The following is a 21110-nucleotide window of genomic DNA, read 5'->3' on the forward strand; positions in this document are numbered from 1 at the left end:
ACAGTAAGTTCTCACTTAACATTGTCGGTAGATTTCTGCGACTTTAAGTGAAACAATGTATATTAACAAGATTGATTTTACCATAATCTAATTGACATAAGAATTAAGCAAGTGAAAGTGAAGAGTCCAGAAGTATTGTTAGTTTCAGACATGGCTGCTGTGATGGCTAATTTTATGTGTCAACTTGACTGAGTTAAGGGATGCCCCAGATAACTGGTAAAACATCATTTCTAGGTGTGGTATCTGTGAGGGTGTTTCTGGAAGAGATTTGCATTTGATTCCGTAGATGGAGTAAAGAGATTCACCCTCACTAATCTAGGTAGGCATTATCCAATCTTTTGGGGTCCAAATTGTCCAAAAAGTCAAAGGCAAATCTTTCAAATCTTTCTTGAGCTAGGATGTCCATCTTTACTGCCTTTGGCCATCAGCAGTCCTGGTTCTCAGGCCTTTGGCCTTGTACTGAATTATACCACCAGCTTTCCTGGTTCTCTGGCTTACAGACATCTCTGTGGGACTTCTCAGCCTCCATAACCATGTGAGCCAATTCCTATAATAAATCTACATGCTAGGGGTGCCAAAAACATGTATACAAGTGGACACTTTGGTCAATGTTGCTCAAACAGTAGTTCGCTGTAATTAGAAATGTCTGGATGCTGATGGTAACCACTTTGAGCACCTCTTGTAATTGCAGAAGTCAAATGTGACTTGTATTCATCTTTTGTTATTGGTATATATTGAGTATTACAATTTTAATACAGTTTTCCTTTCTTAAAATGTGTACACAATTTTTTGGCACCCTCTGTATATACAGATACACACACACACACACACACACACCCTATTGGTTGTTTCTCTGGAAAACCCTGATAGGTGGTCTCTCTCTCTGTCTCTCTCTGTCTCTCTCTGTCTCTCTCTGTCTCTCTCTCTCTCTCTCTCTCTGTCTCTCTCTCTCTCTCTCTCTCTCTCTCTCTCTCTCTGTCTCTCTCTCTCTCTCTCTCTCCAGCTCTCAGACAGACTACCACAAGCTGTGTATGATAGAACAAGACTCCAAGACTCATAACCTACCAGCAGAAAGAGTGCATCTTCCCTTATAGTTGTGCTGAAAGGTCCAAGGGAAGCTCTTAATGGCCTGGCCTCAGTCAGATGGCTTTCCCTGCATCATTCACTGTAGTTACATGGGTTGTAGACCTTGGTGTTAGTGGCTTCAGGGATGGGGGAAGAGGGTTGCATATGACAAAGTCAGCTCTGCCTAAAATAGATGAAATGGGTTCCCCATATAAAGGAAGGTTTCTGATAGAGGAAGAAGGTACACATGATAGGCAAGACACTACTCCATCAGTCCTATCTGGACACTCAACTAGAGGCTTACTGACCCTGGCCTTGGTTTATGTTTAACAGAGCGACCCCATTCCAAATGGAGAAACAGTAGGGATATTCAATTCCATTTTTAAGCCAGTATCTAAAAAGAAACTGCTCTGCTTTCTAACTTCAATGAAATGTACTAATTACCTTATTATCTACAAATATGGGGTTGTGTAAAAGAATTATATAACAAAGAATTTTTAAATGGAATTATTTGTTTTAAAATTTGTTATCATAATTCTAGGCCAATAGAACAAATACACAAAACATTGTCTGTAATATTTTATTATAACATATTACAGTGGTAGCCATAAATTGTTATCACCTCTTAGGAATGCATAAAAAGAGACATGACATGCAATTCTCTTAGATCCAGTTTCAGTTATATAAGTGCATCATAAGTTTTCAGTTTTTATTTATACACTATTCAGAATTTAATTGTACATGTAAAAAGTTTTAAAGCTGTGATTTTGTCCATAATTTCATATGCTCCTATCAGAGTTAGCGCCCGAGTTAGTTGGTCACTTAAAGCAGCAGTGGTTAGTAACAAGTTGGTACTTTCCATTTTCCACCTGTCAAGTGCTTGGTGGACTCGCTCACTTAATGAAACAGTGCTGAAAAATTTTTTAAACAATAATTACTTAAAGAACATTGTTTCAAACTACTAAATATTGTATATCTAGGTTTTTAAGCCAGTTTACCAGATTGAAGTGAGGATTAAATTATTTGGTAAAGATAGTTCCTTTAAAAATTTAGCACAGAGTTTAGAACATAGAAAGTAAGTGTTAGCCCCATCTCACCCCTTCTTCGTTGGAGACAATCAACAATTCAATTAACATTCGATCTGAGAGATTTACACAAGACCTCAAAACAATAATTATGAATTATTTGCTATAAACCAATGCATTACTGCTCTTGATACATGCTTTATAACTTGGTCTCATGACAACTCTCTTAAGTACTGTGTTTCCCTGAAAATAAGATCTAGCCAGACAATCAGCTCTAATGCGTCTTTTGGAGCAAAAATTAATATAAGACCTGGTCTTGTTTTACTACAACATAAGACCAGGTTTTATGTAATACAATATAATATAATATAATATAATATAATATAATATAATATAATACCCGGTCTTATTTTATTGGATATAATATAAAGTATAATATATAATACTGGGTCTTATTTTACTATAATATAAGACCGGGTCTTATAATAATATAATATAATATAATATAATATAATATAATATAATATAATATAATATAATATAATATATAATATAATGTAATACCCAGTCTTATTTTACTATTATATAAGACCAGGTCTTATGTAACATAAGACCCAATCTTATATTAATTTTTGCTCCAAAAGGTGCATTAGAGCTGATTATCTGGCTAGGTCTTATTTTTGGGGAAACACAGTAAGTATATCTATTTTACCAGTGAAGAAACTAAGGAATAGAGAAGCTAAGGGACTTATCTAAGGTCGCAAAACTAGTTGGGATTTAAAGCCTAGCCGTCTGTCCTCAGAGCCCTTACTCATAACAACTACATATACCCACATGGATCTCAAATATATATAATAAACCAAAGTCATTCTTTTACAGCAAATTACAGTTCATGTTAATATGAATGTTTCACAACCATATAATATTAATGATATAAATCAGAACATGAGAATAAGCTTATACCACATGTTGTCATTCATACATACCTCTTTGTAGACCTATCAGTTTCTGAGATTGCCAGGTTTAATTTTTGACACAAAAATTGAAAATTTGTTTCAGTGATGTTGTTGGCAACTATCTTGAAGATCTTCTCTAAGATTTTCTCTATTATTTGAACATAAAAGAAAATTTAAGCCATCACTTTTGAAAAACATACTGTATTTTGAGTTATTATATCTAGGTTTCTTACTTCTGTGCTCCTACCAAATGTATATGTCAAGTACAATGGAAGTGTAAAATGCAGACCTAATATACGATAGCTTTTTAATGAACTTCTTTATATACCATCTGGAGAAGCTAAGTTCACATCTACCATGTTTCCCCAAAAATAATACTGGATCTTATATTAATTTTTGCTCCAAAAGACGCATTAGGGCTTATGTTCAGGGATGTCATCCTGAAAAATCATGCTAGGGCTTATTTTCCTGTTAGGTCTTATTTTCGGAGAGACACGATACTATAAATATTGTGTATATATGCATATTTTATATTCAAATCACTCATTTAATGAATGTTGGCTTAGATATAAGTAGAGAGTATTCAGTTTAGGAAAAACAAAGCTTCTAGCTAATTTGAGCTATACTCATTTTTTTGTTGTTGACCCAAGGTACTTTGGGAATTTTTAAGAACTAGTGATCACCCACCCCTCTGTAATAATCTCAAATATGTTCCATGTTTTCTGTTTTTTTATTTTTATATACCAATAATCCCTCAGGCTAGATTTTATGCTAATGATATAAATGAAAATCCAGTCTTCTGAGTAACATTTTAAGGAAGGGACCCCATGTTCTTTGTTAATTGCACAATAAACGCATCTTCTATGGTGACTTCCTGTCTGCTCTCTCTGGGCACCAGGCCTGCTGTCTGAAGGCCCCTCAGACGTAAGGAAAGGAGGTAAATGGCCAGGGTTCTCTTGTTTCTGCTGACTTCGATCTGATGCCATTGCCCTTTGCACTTTCCCCATAGAGGCCAGAACCACATGAATCCTCCTTCCTCAAGAACTTGAGTAACAGAATTTTAGCAAGGAGATTCAATCATGAACTTGACAGCCATTCTCTAAAGTGCTGTTACGTAACAAGAATTATTTATGGATCCTTGAAAATCCCTAAAGACTTTATTTTATAGAAATAAAGTTACCACAAAATGTCCCTTTTTTATGGTTATAGTCAGCAGAACCAACTTGCATAGCAAGTTAAAAAAAAAAGCAGCTACTGTGACTTTTAATTTTATCTCAGGTTTTTTCCCAATCGATGAGGCCAAGTCTTGCAAAAGCTTGTGAATGGTAGCCATGTGTATGGCTGTATATTGTGGCTGCACATTTTTAATGACCAGCTCACTAGATTATGAGGTTATGCTGAGGTAAACTCCTGACTACATACACAGGGTACATGATATAAAATAATTTTAGGGGACAGTTTTGTATATTCCCTTTCCCCATATCTGGAACAATACTTATTAAGTTAATACTTATTAAATGCTGCATTAAATAGGAGGACCAAAATCTGGATGCATTATGAGGATTGACAATGAGGAGCAAAGTCAGAATCGCTGGAAAAAGCTTAGTTGTTGGGAACCCAGCCCCAGGGAAAGAATTGGACAGTGAAATTTGCCTCCCATAGGCCTGGAGAAACCAGTCTCCATGTTTTCCAGTAGAAGAACATTTAAAGAAAATGGACTTGCTCTCTGAAATAATTAGGGACAAAAGGAATGAAGAGTGCCCGAGGATTGCAGGCCAGTGATTCTAGTGGGCAAACAACTGACTGGCATCAATGGAAAGGCTCTATGGACTTCTTAAGGCCAAGTAATGACTTTTAGAACAACTACATATGGAGATACAGATTAGAACTGATGAAGAAATCTGTGTGTGGATTCTCTGAATCTGGCCACAATCATGATTTTAAAAAAAACCTATTGAAGGGCAATGAAACCACTAGGAGGGAAACAGCTCACCCTTCTGCTTGGATTTAACTGTTTTCAGTGGTTGAATGTGTATAGTCCCAGATTAAATAATCTGAATTATCAAAATAAACTCCTTCTGAAAAGGGAAAATTATAAATATTTTAATGTCTCTGACATATTGAAAGCCTCTAATTAAAGCAAACTATTTTTTAATGTACAGATGATTCTAGAAAATAACTTATAAGCAATTCACTTACTCATCACCTACCATCTCTTTCATCTGCCCTCTGTAGATAACGTGTGATAGTATACAATTGTTTTGCTTTACACATTTCCCCTGGAGGTCTCACCAAAGGGTTATCATCAAAATTTATATCTTTCAGTGAAAAAAGGTTGTAGATACCACTAGGCAGAGCTGTAAGATTATTTCCTAATAAAAAAGAAATTATAATTATACCTTTCTGTAAAAGAAAAGTGTGGAGACAAATAACCACATATGCGGCATCTACTGTGTCTCACTGCAAAGTACCAGAGAACCCTCCCAATGCTGGCAAATCGTAAGTAAGAATCCTAAACTCTTCCTGTTGTTCACTTGCTAGGAGTGAAAAGGAGGAAGAAACAGAGCAGTGGTTCCTTTCTCTCACAGAGAATGGCAAAATGAGATAGGCTTTCCTCTTATAATTCAGGAAGGGACTTGAGAGAGTAGATATAATGATAATTTTTTAAAAAAATAAACTTTTTATTTGAAGTAATTTCAGATTTACGGAAAAGTTGCAGAAATTGTAGAGTTTCTGTGTACTCCTCATCTAGTTTTAGGTTCCCCTAATGTTAGCTCATGTTATCATGTTACATTTATCAAATCTAAGAAATTAACACTGGTACCTTAGAATTAGATAAACTTTGCACATTTCTGGGTGTCATTAGATTTTCCATTAATGTCCTTTTCCTGTTTCAGGGAAAGGGGAGTCAAATATTTGGTGATGGAAGGAGAACTGACTCTGGGTGGTGAACACACAATGCAACATGTAGATGATGTATTATAGAATTGTGCGCTTGAAACCTGTATAATTTTACTAATCAATGTCACCCCAATAAATGTAATAACAATTAGTAAAAAGGAAATACTGGCATTAACAAAGGGAAGAGAGGCTATTGATTGGGAGTCCCTTCAGAGGCTGTTATGTTAGTCCACGTAAGTAGTGATCTTCAAAATACTTAACTGGTTTAGCACAGGCACTGAACGTCAGAACAGAGGCCAGCTGTGAACAACAGATACAACTCTACTTGCATAACTAGCTGTCTTGCAGGTAGGGAATGAAAGCCTGCTGGGTGGCATTACCAATGCAGATCTGTAGAGAACTGTGAGGTCTTTCCTCGTTGAGAAAAACTACAAGCAACTCACATGTCCGTCTGTCTTCCTTTCATTTGGTATTTTAGCTCCTTGGAGGAGAGACGCTAACATTTTTTAAAAACCTACACTGTATCAATTTCTGTGCTTGTCGTTGGTTAACCACTTAATGCTCCCAATCCAAAGAGGAGATATTATTATTTCTATTTAAAGGTTAGGAAACAGAAGTTTAACATTTAAAAAAAAAAGCTTCCTAGTGAATGATGGAGCTAGAAATCTAACTAAGGTCTTTTCTACTCCAAAACCCGTGCTATGAGGGAAGGAATTAATATCGAAATCCATTTTTTCGTATAATGTCTCACATTTGTCAAAGTGTTTCATAAGTTTTACCGAATTATATTCCCACAACTCTATGGACAAGCAGAAGTTACAGCCTTCTTGTCTTGCTGATGAGAAAATTGAGGTTCGGAGAGGTTGGCTTCCTAAATTCACTGCAGTGAGTGACAAGAGGGCTTTTCTTCACAAGAGGCCTTTTGTTTGAATGGTGCTCTCACAGTATGCTACCTGCTTTCAAAATCTCATTCAGTCACCCACCAAATCTATGGCATGGGTATTCCTGGTAGCTTCATTTTATGAATGAAGGAAACATTAAACTACAAGACTTGAACTGAGCCCCTCTAACTTCAAATTTGGCAATAAAAGTTGGTGACTGTGGGCCTGCCAGTTGTGCAGTCTTTGCCTCCAAACTTATCTCTCTGTGGGCTTCTTGACTGTTTTTTTCTTGAGTGTCGCCCAAGCTACCCTCTTTTACCCCACCAGTAGCTGTTCCTTCCCATTGAAACAGCTGAGTGCAGTCTGCGGTTTACCCAGTACACGCACTCACACCCCAAGCTCAAAGCAACCAGCACTAGCCAAGCAGTGTTCCATCCTCAGATATCTAACTTTCACTTCTGCGTGGCCCCTCCTCCAATCTTTTAAGTTGTAGTAATTCCAACTTTACTCCCTCAGCCATAGGGCCGTTGTTTCCTGCCATTGCTACTTTTGTGATAACCTTAGAATTTTCATTTACCCTTTCAGTTATGTAGTTAAGAGCATACTTGGTCATTAACGTATAGTTTCTGTCTCCTGATTGGATCCTGACTGATGTCTTTTCCTAATGCCGATGGGGACTAACAGAGAGCTGGCTAAGCCTGCTGAAAAGTCTGTGAGCGTCCCGTTCTCCTGGATCCTGTACTAGAAGGCCTACGGAGAACTGTGCTTCCGGTTGGTAGTTGTGTTCTCCAGTGGCCAGGAGGCACTAGGCAGCCTTTTTTCATGCACAAATAGTAGGTGAGTGGAGTATCTCCTGTCCTACACTTGGACAGATAAATAACCTCCCTAAAAGACAGTAAAACTTTGCCATAACACAAAAGTGAGACCAAAAATCCAATTGCAGGGCTGAGTTATTGTAACTTACTGCAAAATTAATGAAATGACTGATGTGTACCTGCATAGCCAGCTTACAGGGAGTTCTGGGAACTCAGGAGATAAGTTCTAGTTGCATTATATCTAAGTATTGATGCATTACTGTAGGTTTTACTGCACTACTGGTACTATGATAACAAAAAGATGAACTTTGTTTTCAATCTGGAAATCCTCTAAGACTGCCCTAGTTAGAAATGCTACTTTAGACTGAAAGGTATGATTTCATAAACTCAATTGTTCTTGTGGTTAGCCCAATATCCCCAAATCTGGTAAAGCTGAAGATGTATATACCCTCTGATCCAGCAATTCTCCTTATAGCTATGTGCACTAAAGAAACTCAAGCAGATGTATACCAGAAATATCATGCTCAAGAATGTTTATAGTAGCAAACAAATTGGAAACAGCTTAATTGTCTGTCAACAGGATAATGGGTTAATTGTTGTTTAACCATATAATTGAATATTAAGCATTTCAAATGAATGAAATAGGTCTATGTATATATTAACGTGGATTAATTTTTAAAATATGACAAATGAAAAAAGCAGGTTACAGAATGGCGAATTACATACCATATAGTATAAGATTTAATACAATTAAAAAATTCAAAATAGTACTTTGTATGGATATATATACATGCATATATATGTATAAAAACATGAGTGGAAAAAAGATACGCACAAAATGGTTACTTTTAGTTTGGGCACAAAAAGTTTCACCTCTATTATTTTATTTCTTAATTAAAAATAGCTCAACTAAATATCACACAACCGTAACACTCTTTATATCTGGGAATAGGTATGTAGGTGTTTATTATTTTCTGTAAGTTTAAAATATTTCATAATAATAATATTTTTCAAAATACCAGTCTAGTACCGTGTTTCCCCAAAAATAAGACCTAACCGGAAAATAAGCCGTAGCATGATTTTTCAGGATGCTCGTAATATAAAATAAGCCCTAATGTAGCTTTTGGAGCAAAAATTAATATAAGACCTGGTCTTATTTTCGGGAAAATACGGTAGAGCCTATTTTATATTACGAGCATCCTGAAAAATCATGCTACGGCTTATTTTCCGGTTAGGTCTTATTTTCGGGGAAACATAGTGTTTGTTGTGCTTTGGGAAATCTTTTCTGATATCTTTTGAGTAAATGATTTACTTTTTTAAATTTGTTATTGTAGTGATTGACTTTGTAAAAGACTGTAAGGTATTAGAATGTTGTAGGGTATAGGAGTAGGATCAGGTAGCCAGCGGAGAAGGGAAAACAGAGAAAATGCTGACCTAAGGTTGTGTAGGTAGGTGATGAATAGTGTCAAGTTCAGGAGGGAAGAAATACTGAATGAATGGGTATAGGCAGAGGAGACAGAAAAGAAATGAAAATATGTTCTGGTTCCCCAGCTGGATTATAACCTCTTTCAGGAAAAGAACTGGACCTTATGCTCTACTCACATTTTCTTTACCTACGATAGCCATTCCCTTCCAATGGGCACTTAATACATTATGTTGACTGTTTGCCATTCTGTCCTGTCAGTAAAATTTATAACCTCGACACTAATACTCTACTTATTGATTATGCTTGATACTCACCACTCAAGTTTAGTTGCTGGAGATCATTTAAAGATAGAAAGGATGGTGGCAGATAACTTATTTGATTGTTGTATGCATTTAAACTAACCAGACTTCTCAGTTTCCCTATATTTGTTGGAATCGCTCTGATTGCATTATTTGAGATATCAAGTCTTTTAAGTTGAGTCATATTAGACAGCTCCTCTGGAAGTCTTGTTAACTGTAACAAAAATTAAAGAATTATATTTTTAATAAATATTTCTACAGCTAATATTTTTTTCTAAAATCAAATAGAAGGAGGGATTTTTATTTTTTGTCTTAAAAAGGAGATATTTCACGATGTCACAAATTCCTTTGCGACTCCCTTGCTAAAACCCACGACATATTGTGTGGCATCCTACGACCTCTTCAGTCTGACCCATGCTACCAATTCAACCCCGAGCTTGCTAACCCTCTTTTCTGACTCTCTTCGTTGCCATCTTATCTCTTTCTTTCCTCCTTAAATCTGACCCTGCTTTGGTTTATTCTCTTCTTCCCTGAAGTCTTTCCCAATTATTCTGTCCCACATTTGATCTCTTTTTTTCTATTCTTACCAACATTACTTTTTATTAGTCCATTGGGTGTTTTCCTTGGATTTCTAAATGACATGATGTACCTTTTATACTTTCTGTATGTGTGTTCCTAAGCATTGTGCATTTTGAGTAAACACTCAATAAACCCCTTTAGAATGGAATCACACAGTTTGGCAATGCAGCCTAAAATAAAAATTCCTAGTACAAAAAGCAATGCAAAATATCAGGAATTAAGATACTCTGCTAAGGTGAAGAAAAAATATGTACACTCAAAGAAATAAGGCCATCACAATTGGTTTTGAAATAAAGGAAGTTCTATGCATGAACAAAAGAATTTTGAGTATATGGGTCCCTCAGAAATATCGAAACAAAGTAAATGCTGGATATTGTGCTCATTGTTCTTCCAGATATAAAAGAAGCATAAGAGACAGTCCCTCACTTCAAGGAGATTACAGTTTAGTTCAGGGAACAAAATATACGTATATGAAACCATCAAGAAATAGCATTAAGTAATAGGTACGCCAATGTCAGAGTACAATAACAGATATATGCAAGTTTAGAAGATGTATATCAGTACAAATCAGAGGACTAAAGGAAAGTTTCATGTAGCAGGTGGGACTCAAATGACATCCTAAGGATGAATGGGATTGGATAGAAATTACAGGACACTTAAGGCAAGACAAGTATCATGCATGAAAATGGCCAGGGAGAAGCTGACCAGTAAAGAGAGGTGATAGGAAGCAAAGGGAGATATGTTTGAAGAAGGAATATGGAACCAGGCTATGGCAAGACTGGTGACACTGTGTGAGATAGTGACACTGGAAAACAAGGGAGAATGATCCAAGAGCTTTTTCAGAGGCAAAATGAGACAACTTTGGTGTAAGATTCAGTATAATGGTGATGGGAAAGCAACAGTCAAAGATGATTCCATGATTTCTAGATTGGTAGATTTGAAGAAAATGGCATCAGGACCAAATGCAGAGGTTTTGAATGGAGTTACATTGGAAAGATAGATGAGTTTGAAGTTATGTTGAGTATAGACAATAGAAGACTAAAAGAACAAGAACTGTGGGACTAAACCACTAGTGATCAGCTCCAGTTATGTAGATTTGAGTCATGTGTATGGTGTAGTCTTAGAGGATGGAGTTACTAAAAAAGAGAAAATTAAGAACACAACCTGTAGACTTCCACAGTAAGATACAGGAGGAGAAAGTGAGAGGATTACAAATTAGCCAAGCAATTAGTTGATTATAATGCAGAAAAAGTGTCTTTGAATACAAGAGCAACTTTTAAAACACAACGTGTATCATTATTCATTCCTTCTACCTCAAGCAACTATTCCCCGGAATAACCTTTCTGGAAAGGTTCTATATAGCATGTGTTAGGTTCAAAAAGGTCAAGTAAGTTTGGGAAATATGGGTTAAATAGACACAAACCAGCTTGTTGAGTGCAGGACTCTTCACAACTTTTAATACACTAACATTCATTGTGATTCTCTGAGAACCCAGTGCTTCTCGAAGCTATTTGACGATAGGAACCCGTTTACCCATTTATTTATTTAGTTATTTTCAGGAGCAGCTCATGGCACTAGTTTATTTTAGGAACAGACTTCAGGAAATCTTGCTGCAGATAATAGTCTGACCTCTATTAAAGGACTTTAATTTGACTGACAATCACATTAAAGATAGCCACGTGTCCTTTTCAATAATGTGTCTCAATATACATCAGTAATGTTTTGACTTTGAAAAAGTATTTCATAAAATTCACTCTTAGAATTTGAGTAAAATGAAATGCTAAGCTATAAAGAACATTTATTTCCATTAATCTAGCAATTTTTAAGGGAAAATATCCTAAAGAGATAATAAAATATGAAAAAGGCTATATTGATGAAGACGGTCTTCACAGCATTATTTGTGATGATGAAAAATTACAGCATCCCTGGGTTGCGCCCCCTGCAACTCAAGATTGAAAACAGCGATTGGACTTGGAGCTGAGCTGTGCCCTCCACAACTAGATTGAAGGATAATGACTTCGAGCTGATGGGTCCTGGAGAAACACACTGTCCCCCAATATTCCCCAATAGAATAAAATAAAAAATAAAATAAAATAAAAATATAGACCATATCCTGGTTTATAAAATAAACATTAACAAAAATAAAGTAAATGAAATCATAGAGTATGTTTCTGACTAAAATGGAATTAAACTAGAAATCGAAGGTAACAGGAAAATTGCACATCAGTTGGAAATGAAACAATATACTCCATAACCGCACAGCTAACGCGTCTTGGAAGGAAATTTGTAGCCTTGAGTGCTTATATTAGGAAAGAAGTTCTTAGATCAATAGTCTAAGCTTCCATCTTAAAAACTGGAAAAGGATGAGCAAAATAAACCCTCATCTAGCAGAAAGAAGGAAAAAGAAAAGAACAGAAATTAATGAAATTGGAAAAAACTCCAAAAACAACAGAGAAAACAAATGAAGCCAAAAGCTGGTTTTTTTGAAAGATCAATAAATTGATAAGCCTCCAGCAAGACTAACAGAAAAGAAAGCCACATGATACCAACAGCAAGAGTGAAACCGGGTTATTCGAATTTGCATTTCACTGAGTATCAGTGAGGTTGGCACCTTTTCGTGTTTATCAATTATCTGTCTTTCTGGTGAATGAACTATTTATATGCTTTGCCAATCTTTTAAAATTATTTTGGAAAAACTAGAAAAGCACACTGCCGCCTTTGTATGTACATGGGAGGTTTCAGTCTTTACTTGTTGGGGTCTCTATATCTGACACCAATTTTGTTAATATGTTGCAATGCTTTGTCATAGCCCACTGCTAAACTGTAAGCTTTCTTTTGTCTTATAGAAAATAATTGCAGAGTCAAACCTCAAACCTTTTCTTTACAGATGGGATATTTTGCGTCACCTTTAGAAATATTCACCCTTCCATCATAAAAAGAATTATATATGTTCTTCCAATGCCTTAAAAAAACATCTTGCCTTTTGCTTTTATATCTTTAATCCAACTGGAATTGATTTTTTAGTAAATATGAAATAGGGATCTAAACTTTTTTTTTTCTTCCCAATTAAATGGGTAGCAAATGGACATAACACCATCCAGTGAAGAGCCCTTGCTGATAAAAAAAAAGGTCACATCATGTTTCAATAAACTGCCCTGGATGCATGGGAAGGTTTCTAAATGTTGCTCTTCTATGGATTCAGTTTGTCTACACCTGAGCACAGAGTGCTGTTCTAATTTAATTGTGTATCGTGTCACATATACCCCCTGCCCCCGCCCTTGTTCTTTGCTTTTCTTGGTGATTTTTTAAAATGTGAACTTTATATCCTTTAATATGAACTTTAGAATGAGTTTGTTATTTCTATATTAAAATTCTATTTGGGAGTCTTATTAAATTGCATTGAATTTAGTAATTTTGAAGAACTGGCATCTTTGTAATATTGAGTCTTAATATTGTAAAGTCTCCTTTTAAGTCGGTTTTCTTATATTTATTTCAGTAAAGTTTTCATCAAAAAGGTAAAAAAACAAAATTTACAACATCCCTAAATATTTAACAGGATTAGTTACATAAATCACGTGTTGGTTATAACAATTATTGGGAAGATTATGTTATATCACGGGGAAATTATTATGCTACATTAAGTGAAAATGAAAGAATTTAAACTTGAATGTACAGTCTTTTTATAATTGCTTAGAAAACTATATACATAAGGAAAAAAAAGGCTGAAAGTAAGTTGTCAACATATGACCAGTACAGTTATATTGCAGTAATGTGCTCGTGGAATGATTTTTTTTTCACTTTTCTCAATTTTCCTCCAATAATGTATTTATATTAATCCATAAGTTTGAAACTATTTTTATAATTTAACTGAAATAAAAAGAAATATATAAAATTGTCAGCTTTACTTGGCATTTCATTTTAATGAAATATTTTCCTATAAAACTTTTGTGTTGAGAAGTGCATTTGTAAGCCAAGTATGGGATTAAAATATAAAACCTATCCTTTTAAAAATAAAATATTCCACCTAAATTTAAAACACATATACTCATACAGCTTAGATTCTGATTCTCTTCAGTCCCACCTTCCCCCCAAGTCCAAAATATCACTCTCTTACCTTTGTCCCATTTATCTGACTTATATTCAGCTCTTCCAGTGAGAGAAGTTGACACAACTCAGTAGGAAAATATGTAAATTGATTGCTTGAGATGTTTAATTTCTGGATTTCTTTTAAGTTACAGATCTCTGGAGGAATTTTCTGTATTTGGTTTTCTGAAAAATTAAGTACTTGCAAATTTGCTAAAGTACACACTTCTATAGGAAAAGTTTCAAATTTATTACAGCATAAAATGAGAACATGGAGTGATGCCATATTGGAAATAGATGGTGGAATTTCCCTTATTTGGTTTTTACCAAGATCCAGGTGTTGAAGATTAATTAGAGAACAAAAGTGCTCAGAAAACATGAGGAGGTTGTTTTCATTAAATTCTAAATGAAGCAGTTGTTTACTGAAAGATATATCCATAGGTATTTCTGAAATATAATTTCCATTAATGCTCAAATAATAAAGAGAATCTAAAGCGCACAAACCTACTGGAAAATAGATTATTTTATTATAACTCAATTCAACTTTAGTTATTTTTCTGCAGTTTTTTATTTCAATAGGAACATCTGTGATTGTATTTCCTGAAAATTCTAAACCGAACATATTATTAAGATGTGAGATATCTTCAGGTATTCTCACTATGTTATTTCTGTTTACACAGAGTTTTCTTAAATTTTTAAGCTTGTGGATGTTCTTAGGAAGTTCCGTTAATTTATTATCACTAAGACTAAGGCATTCCAACATTACACAGTGGGAAATTTTCTCTGGTATTTCTTTCAGTATATTTTTATCAAGTATTAGAATCTTAAGTTCCCTGAAATTCTCTATTTTGTGTGAAATAACTTCTAATTTGTTGTTAGTCAGCTGAAGTTCTTGCATTTTGAGCAATTGAAAAATGTCCACTGGCAAAAATGTAAGTTTATTGTGATCCATTAAAAGTTTTCCTAAATTTTTAAGCTCCCTAATTTCTTTTGGCAAACTGCTTATCAGGTTTCCAGTAAGGTTTAATGAAATTAACTTTGGCAGAAAGCACAGAACTTTAGGAAATATTGTTAGCTGATTATATGCCAGAGTGAGAACACTCAAGTTTTTCAAACTAGACAGAGTATCTGGTATATGTCTTAACTTATTTTTAGCCAGACTTAAAATTTCCAAGTTTCTAAGACTTACTAAGCCAGAAGGAAAATTCTCAATGTCATTGTTATTTAAAAAGAGCTGCTTGATACTCCCAAGCTGTGATATTTCTTTAGGTATATGTGCTAGTTGGTTGTGACTGACATTTAATATCCTTAAATTATGAAGTAACTGAATTTCAGATGGAAATGATGATAGTTCATTATCTTGCAAGGACAGAATTTCTAGTCCTAGCAGATCACCCAAGTCTGCTCCTTTAAAACTTTTGATTTTGTTCTCATCTAAATACAGATATTTTACATATTTTATATTTAAAATGTCCTTGGGGAATTCTTGTAAACCCTTGGCCTTGAGATTGACTGTAAAGTCATCTGACCCTAAGCCAAGTCCTTTCTCATTTTCTTCAGAGAGCTGTAGACTGTTTTTTCCTAATGTTTCATGAGATAGGAAGTCAACAGAAGCCTCATATTCAGCAGTCATCTCCGTTATTGATGATGATGGACTTGGTGATGTTTCAGTTATTAATTGCAAGCTGTCATAGCTAGTGACTGTTTCAGAAAATTGAAGAGCTTCCCTTTGTTCTTTATTTCTCTTAGGCTTATTTCCAGAGGAGGATGTATCATCATGTCTGTCTGATGTATCCTTTCTAGGATGTGTTTCACCAATCTGGTCAGAAGGTTTCCCATCAGAACCTTCCTTTAACAAATTTGATATTTCTTTAATAAATCCAGGTTTTTCCACCAACTGTGATTTAGATTCTGTCCTAAATTGACTACTGCTGTCCTCTATCTCTTTTGAAGTATCCTCCTTTTCAGACATCTTATTTGCTGATATGTTTTATACCAATACAAGATTGTAACTCGATTTTAATTTTCATGTTTAATTTTTTCCTTTGAACCTAGAAAACAAATGTTAAGAGATGAAATAAAAATATCAAAATCATAAATGAATTTAAATATGCTTTTTATTCTATAATGAATAATTTGATGAATATAAAAATATTTATAACTAATAAACTAATTTATATATGATTACTGGTTAAAGCTAATTTGTTGATTACATGCATTTATCACATGATACTCTTGGAATCACATTAAAATTATAGAATAAAAAAGATCACACAATTAGAAAGGAGACATAAGGGAATGAAAGAATTTAGCAAATTTTTATAAGACGGGTTAGATAACCAGTGGTCCCCCATGCCACATGCAGAGTGCTGTTTGCATTGTGGACATTGCAGGTCTACATATGGTACCAAAGTGACTTGTCCCAACAAATTCAGTACATTATGACAGTTTCCCAACAGGTGGAAGTAAAATGTCTTAAGGAAAGAGGGGTTGCTTTCTATAAGAGTAAACTAGAAGTAAAACAAGTCCTTCTCAAGGACTGAAGCCAGACTTTAAGTCTTTTATGTGACTCCTGAGGCACCTACACAGCTGGGCAGCACCCCTCCTCAGATGCATGGGTCACAGCCCCAGTAGGTCCCTTCTCCAAGTTTGTAGTTTTTAATAAACCAACCTCTTTCCCTTGTCCCTTCATCCTCAGTGTGGTAGCTACTTCCTAGACTTACTATCTCTGTGTTACTGCAGTTCCCCCTTACTGTTTCAGTTCTCCAGTACTTGTCTACACAGCTCCCTAAATCCAATCCTTTCTATTAAACTGGTATGGTTTTAATATTTCACAAACTCTTCAAGAGAATAGAAGAACGAACATTTTCCAACATGTTTTATGAAACTAACACTAACCTTCACATCAACACCTAACAAGGACAATATGAAAAGGAAAACTACAGTCCAATTTTACTCAAGACAAAAATGCAAAAGTTCTAAACATTAAAAAAAACTTCTAAATTTTATAAAAACCATCAATACATAAAAGAGAATATTTTGTGACTAAGTTGCGATTGTCCCAGGAATGCAAATTTGGGTTTTAACATTAGAAAATCAACATAGTTTGCCACATTAAAAAAGGAGAAAAATCATATGATAATTTCAATAGAAGCAGAAGCACTTGATAAATTGCAACATTTTTCATGATTTTAAAGAAAAATTTTAGCAAACTAGGAATAGATGGGAATTTCCTTAACCTGCTAAAGGGAGTCCATAAAAAATCTACAATAAATGTCACACCTACTGGTGCAACAATGAAAACTTTGATATTGGAAGCAAGAAAATGTTGCCCTCTTCCATCATTTCTATTCAACATTGTACTGGAGATCTTAGCCAATGGCATAGGCAAGGAAAAAAGGTATGAAGATTATGAAAGAAGAAATAAAACTGCCATTAGTCACAGATAATATAATTATGTATGTAGAAAATCCAAGATCATATACAAATTATTAGAATTAATAAGAACATTAAGTAATGTTGCTGAATACAAAGTCAACATACAAAAGTCAATTTCCTTCCTGATATTAACAAAACAGAATTAGAAAATGAAAATGAAAGTTTATCATTTACAATTAAATATTAGGAATAAATCTAATAAAAAATGAGCAAGACTTTACTGAAAAAAATGCTACTTAATGTAACTACAAAATGTAATAAGAGAAATTAGAGAAGTCCTAAATAAATGGAGAGGTATTATTTTTAAATTGATATATATATATATATATACTGTCAATACGATTCCAATCAAAATCCTAATCTTATTTTTGTGGAGCTTGACAATCTAATTCTTAAAAGTATTTGGACAAACAAGGGCCAAAAATAGTCATGATAGAAAACCAGGTGGGAGGACTTTCTTGTTGACTATCAAGACTTATTATAAAGCTATAGTAATTAAGGTGATACAAATATTGGTCCAAGAATATTCAAGTAGATCAGTAGAATGTATAGAAAGTCCAGAAACAGACATTTGATTATGACATGATACTTGATTTATGAAAAAGATGGGATTTTTGAGCACTGGAAAAAATAGATGGTCTTTTCAACAATGATGCTAGGACAATTGGACAATTTAGCGAACTGGAAAATATGTCTGAAAGATATATCCAAAACGTAGGAAAATATAAAAGAGCACATAGAAAATATAATAAGAATGATTAACATATATTTTTCCAGAAGGAGAAAGTGGAGCTAATGGAGAGCAAGGCAATATTTAAAGAAGTGATGGTCATGAATATTCCAGAACTGAAAAATATGAATCCACAGATCCATGATGTACAGCATATCCAAAGCAGAATAAGTAAATTTTTATCCTGAAACTACAGAACAACGTAAACATAAAAATGTTGTGAGAGTAGTCAGAGAGAAGGGAAAGAACACCTATAAAGGAATGGTGAAAATAGACTTCCTAGCAACTACAATGAAAGCTAGAGGACAGTGGAAAAACTTATTCAAAATGCTGAGAGAGAGTCACTATCAACCTAGAATTGGGTATCCAGCCAAATTATCATTCAAAACTAAAAGGAAAATAAAAACATTTGTAAAAAAAAAACAAAAGAACTGGGAGCTTTTACCACCAAGAGACTTACTCTAAAGTAACTTCTAAAAGATTTTCTTTAAGGAAGAGGAAAAGATACCAGAGGATGATCTGAAATTCAAGAGGGAATAGTGAGCAAGTGAAATGGTAGACACATAGGTAAATTCAAATAAATAATAGTCTGTGTAAAACAATACTAGTCTCTCGCGTATGGCATTAAAGAAGACATAACTGGAATATTATACAATAGTATGTGAGTCCAGAATCTCCCCAAATATATTTATGAGTTATAGAAGTGATGGTAACTGCAGGGTAGAAGGCCAGTAGACACCACCTTTGCCAAGTGATTTAAGTCAACCTCGCCAGTATATCATGTACTCCCAGATATGGAGGACTGAGAAAGGCACATCACTTCTGTGGTATTCTTGCCAAAAATGCATAACCCTCGTCTGATCAGGAAAAACAAAGCAGACAAATCCAAATTGAGGGACATTCTGCAAAATAACTGACCAGTACTCTTCAAAAGTGTTGAGGCCATAAAAGATAAGAAAAGACTCAGAAACTGCCACAGATTGGAGGAGACGAAGGAGACGTGACAATCTTAATATGGGATCCCAGGTTAGATTCTGGAACAGAAAAAACACATCGTGTAAAAAAACAAATTCCAAATAAAGTCTGTAGTTTAGTTGGTGCTATACCAATGTAAATATTTTTGTTTTGATAATTGTACTATGATTATTAAAAACGTTCATATTAGAAGAAGCCGGATAAATGCTAGAAGGGAATTCTCTTTACTAGTACTGCAACTTTTTTACAAATCTAAAATTACTTCAGAGTAAAATAAAAAGACCTCAGCTAACATGTTTTTAAGTCTTTTTTATCTGAGGTTGATGGAAGCTGTTCAGCTTTATGGCTGTGTTAGACATGCTTGATAAAATTTGATAAATTTTAAGAAATTAAAAGAATAAAAGTAGAGGGAATAAATTCAACTTTTAGAGAGAAAAACTTTAAATAATGAAAAAAAGAACAATAACAAAGTACAGTCAGATTTTTTTTAGAGCAATAAAGGAGAAATCAGACAGACAAAATTCAAATAAGGTAGAAACAGACACAAATGTGTATGTTGATAATCAAAATAAATGTGAATGGACTAAATAACCAATTAAAAGTCAGATTTGTAATAAAAAAACAAAACCTAAGTGCTTATTTTTGAAAGATGACTCTAAAGCATACAGTCACAGAAAGGTTGAAATTAAAAGGACGGAACCCACACATATATGGCTCTTGATTTATGGCAAAGGCACTAAGAGCACTGGGGAAAGGATGGCCTTTGATTCTGGGTCAACTGGGAATCCATATAAAAAGAAAAAGATATTTGACCCCTATCTAGCCAGCCACAAAAATCAACTTTAGATTTGATTTTAGACTATAGATTTAAATGTGAAGAGTAAAACAATAAGACTCCCAGTCGATGACATAGGAAGATGTTTTCATGACATTAGGAAAGAGAATGAATTCTTAAGTGGACACAAAAAGCATTGTTTTTAATAACAGATTGGAAATATCATCAATGTCCATAATATGAGACATGTTAAATGAGTTATATCCGAAAGACCTAAATGCTGAAAACTATAAGACATTTTTGAAAGAAATTGAAGAACACACCAAGAAATGGAAAGACATTCCGTGCTCATGGATTGGAAGAATCAACATAGTTAAAATGGCCATATTACCCAAAGCAATTTACAGATTCAATGCAATCCCCATCAAAATCCCAATGGCATTTTTTTAAAGAAATAGAACAAAAAACCATTAGATTTGTTTGGAACCACAAAAGACCCCAAATAGCCAAAGCAATCTTAAGAAAAAAGAGAACAATAATGGAGGTATCACACTTCCTGACTTTGGCTTGTACTACAGGGCTACAATAATCAAAACGGCATGGCATTGGCAGAAAAACAGACACACAGACCAATGGAATAGAATTGAGAACCCAGAAATAAAACCACATAAATATGGACAGATAATTTTTGACAAAGAAGCTAAAAACATACAATGGAGGAAAGAGAGCCTCTTCAATAAATGGTGCTGGGAGAATTGGATAACCACATGCAAAAGAATGAAACTGGACTGCTATTTGTCACCATGTACCAAAATTAATTCAAAATGGATCAAAGTGGTACTAAACTTATGGACCTTGGGTTCAAAGAGCATTTTATGAATTTGACTCCAAAGGCAATGGAAGTAAAAGCTAAAATAAATGAATGGGACTATATGAAACTTGAAAGCTTCTGCACAGCAAAAGAAACCATCAACAAAATAAAGAGGCCACCAACTGATTGGAAGATTTTTGCAAACAGTGCCTCCGATAAGGGGCTAATATCCAGAATATACAAGGAACTCATGCAACTCAACAACAAAAAAACAAACAACCCAATTGAAAAATGGGCAGAGGACCTAAAGAGACATTTCTCCAAAGAGGACATACAAATGGCAAATAGATA

At 34.4% G+C, this 21110-nt stretch overlaps 1 protein-coding gene across 1 annotated transcript; it reads right to left on the reverse strand.

The window, feature by feature from the left end:
- Window positions 1-1789: 1789 nt before the first annotated feature.
- On the reverse strand, window positions 1790-16002 carry LRRD1 (leucine rich repeats and death domain containing 1). Its single transcript, XM_019716725.2, has 5 exons — window positions 14062-16002; window positions 9384-9582; window positions 5257-5418; window positions 3077-3194; window positions 1790-1976 (listed from the first exon to the last, which is right to left on the reverse strand). The coding sequence occupies exons 1-5, from the start codon at window positions 16000-16002 to the stop codon at window positions 1790-1792; spliced, it is 2607 nt and encodes an 868-aa protein (XP_019572284.2).
- Between the last annotated feature and the right edge of the window lie 5108 nt (window positions 16003-21110).

The sequence above is a fragment of the Rhinolophus sinicus genome, linkage group LG09 (genome assembly GCF_036562045.2).
Source record: "Rhinolophus sinicus isolate RSC01 linkage group LG09, ASM3656204v1, whole genome shotgun sequence".
NCBI lineage: Eukaryota > Metazoa > Chordata > Mammalia > Chiroptera > Rhinolophidae > Rhinolophus > Rhinolophus sinicus.

What these genes read in the sequence shown, in the direction of transcription:
- LRRD1 (XM_019716725.2), bottom strand. Translation starts at nt 16,002, where the DNA reads ATGTCTGAAAAGGAGGATACTTCAAAAGAGATAGAGGACAGCAGTAGT. An exon ending in GTCAGATAAATGGGACAAAG is followed by an intron (nt 9,583 to 14,061) that starts GTAAGAGAGTGA and finishes TTTTTGTTACAG; the next exon opens with TTAACAAGACTTCCAGAGGA. An exon ending in CCAGCAACTAAACTTGAGTG is followed by an intron (nt 5,419 to 9,383) that starts GTGAGTATCAAG and finishes CTTTTTTATTAG; the next exon opens with GAAATAATCTTACAGCTCTG.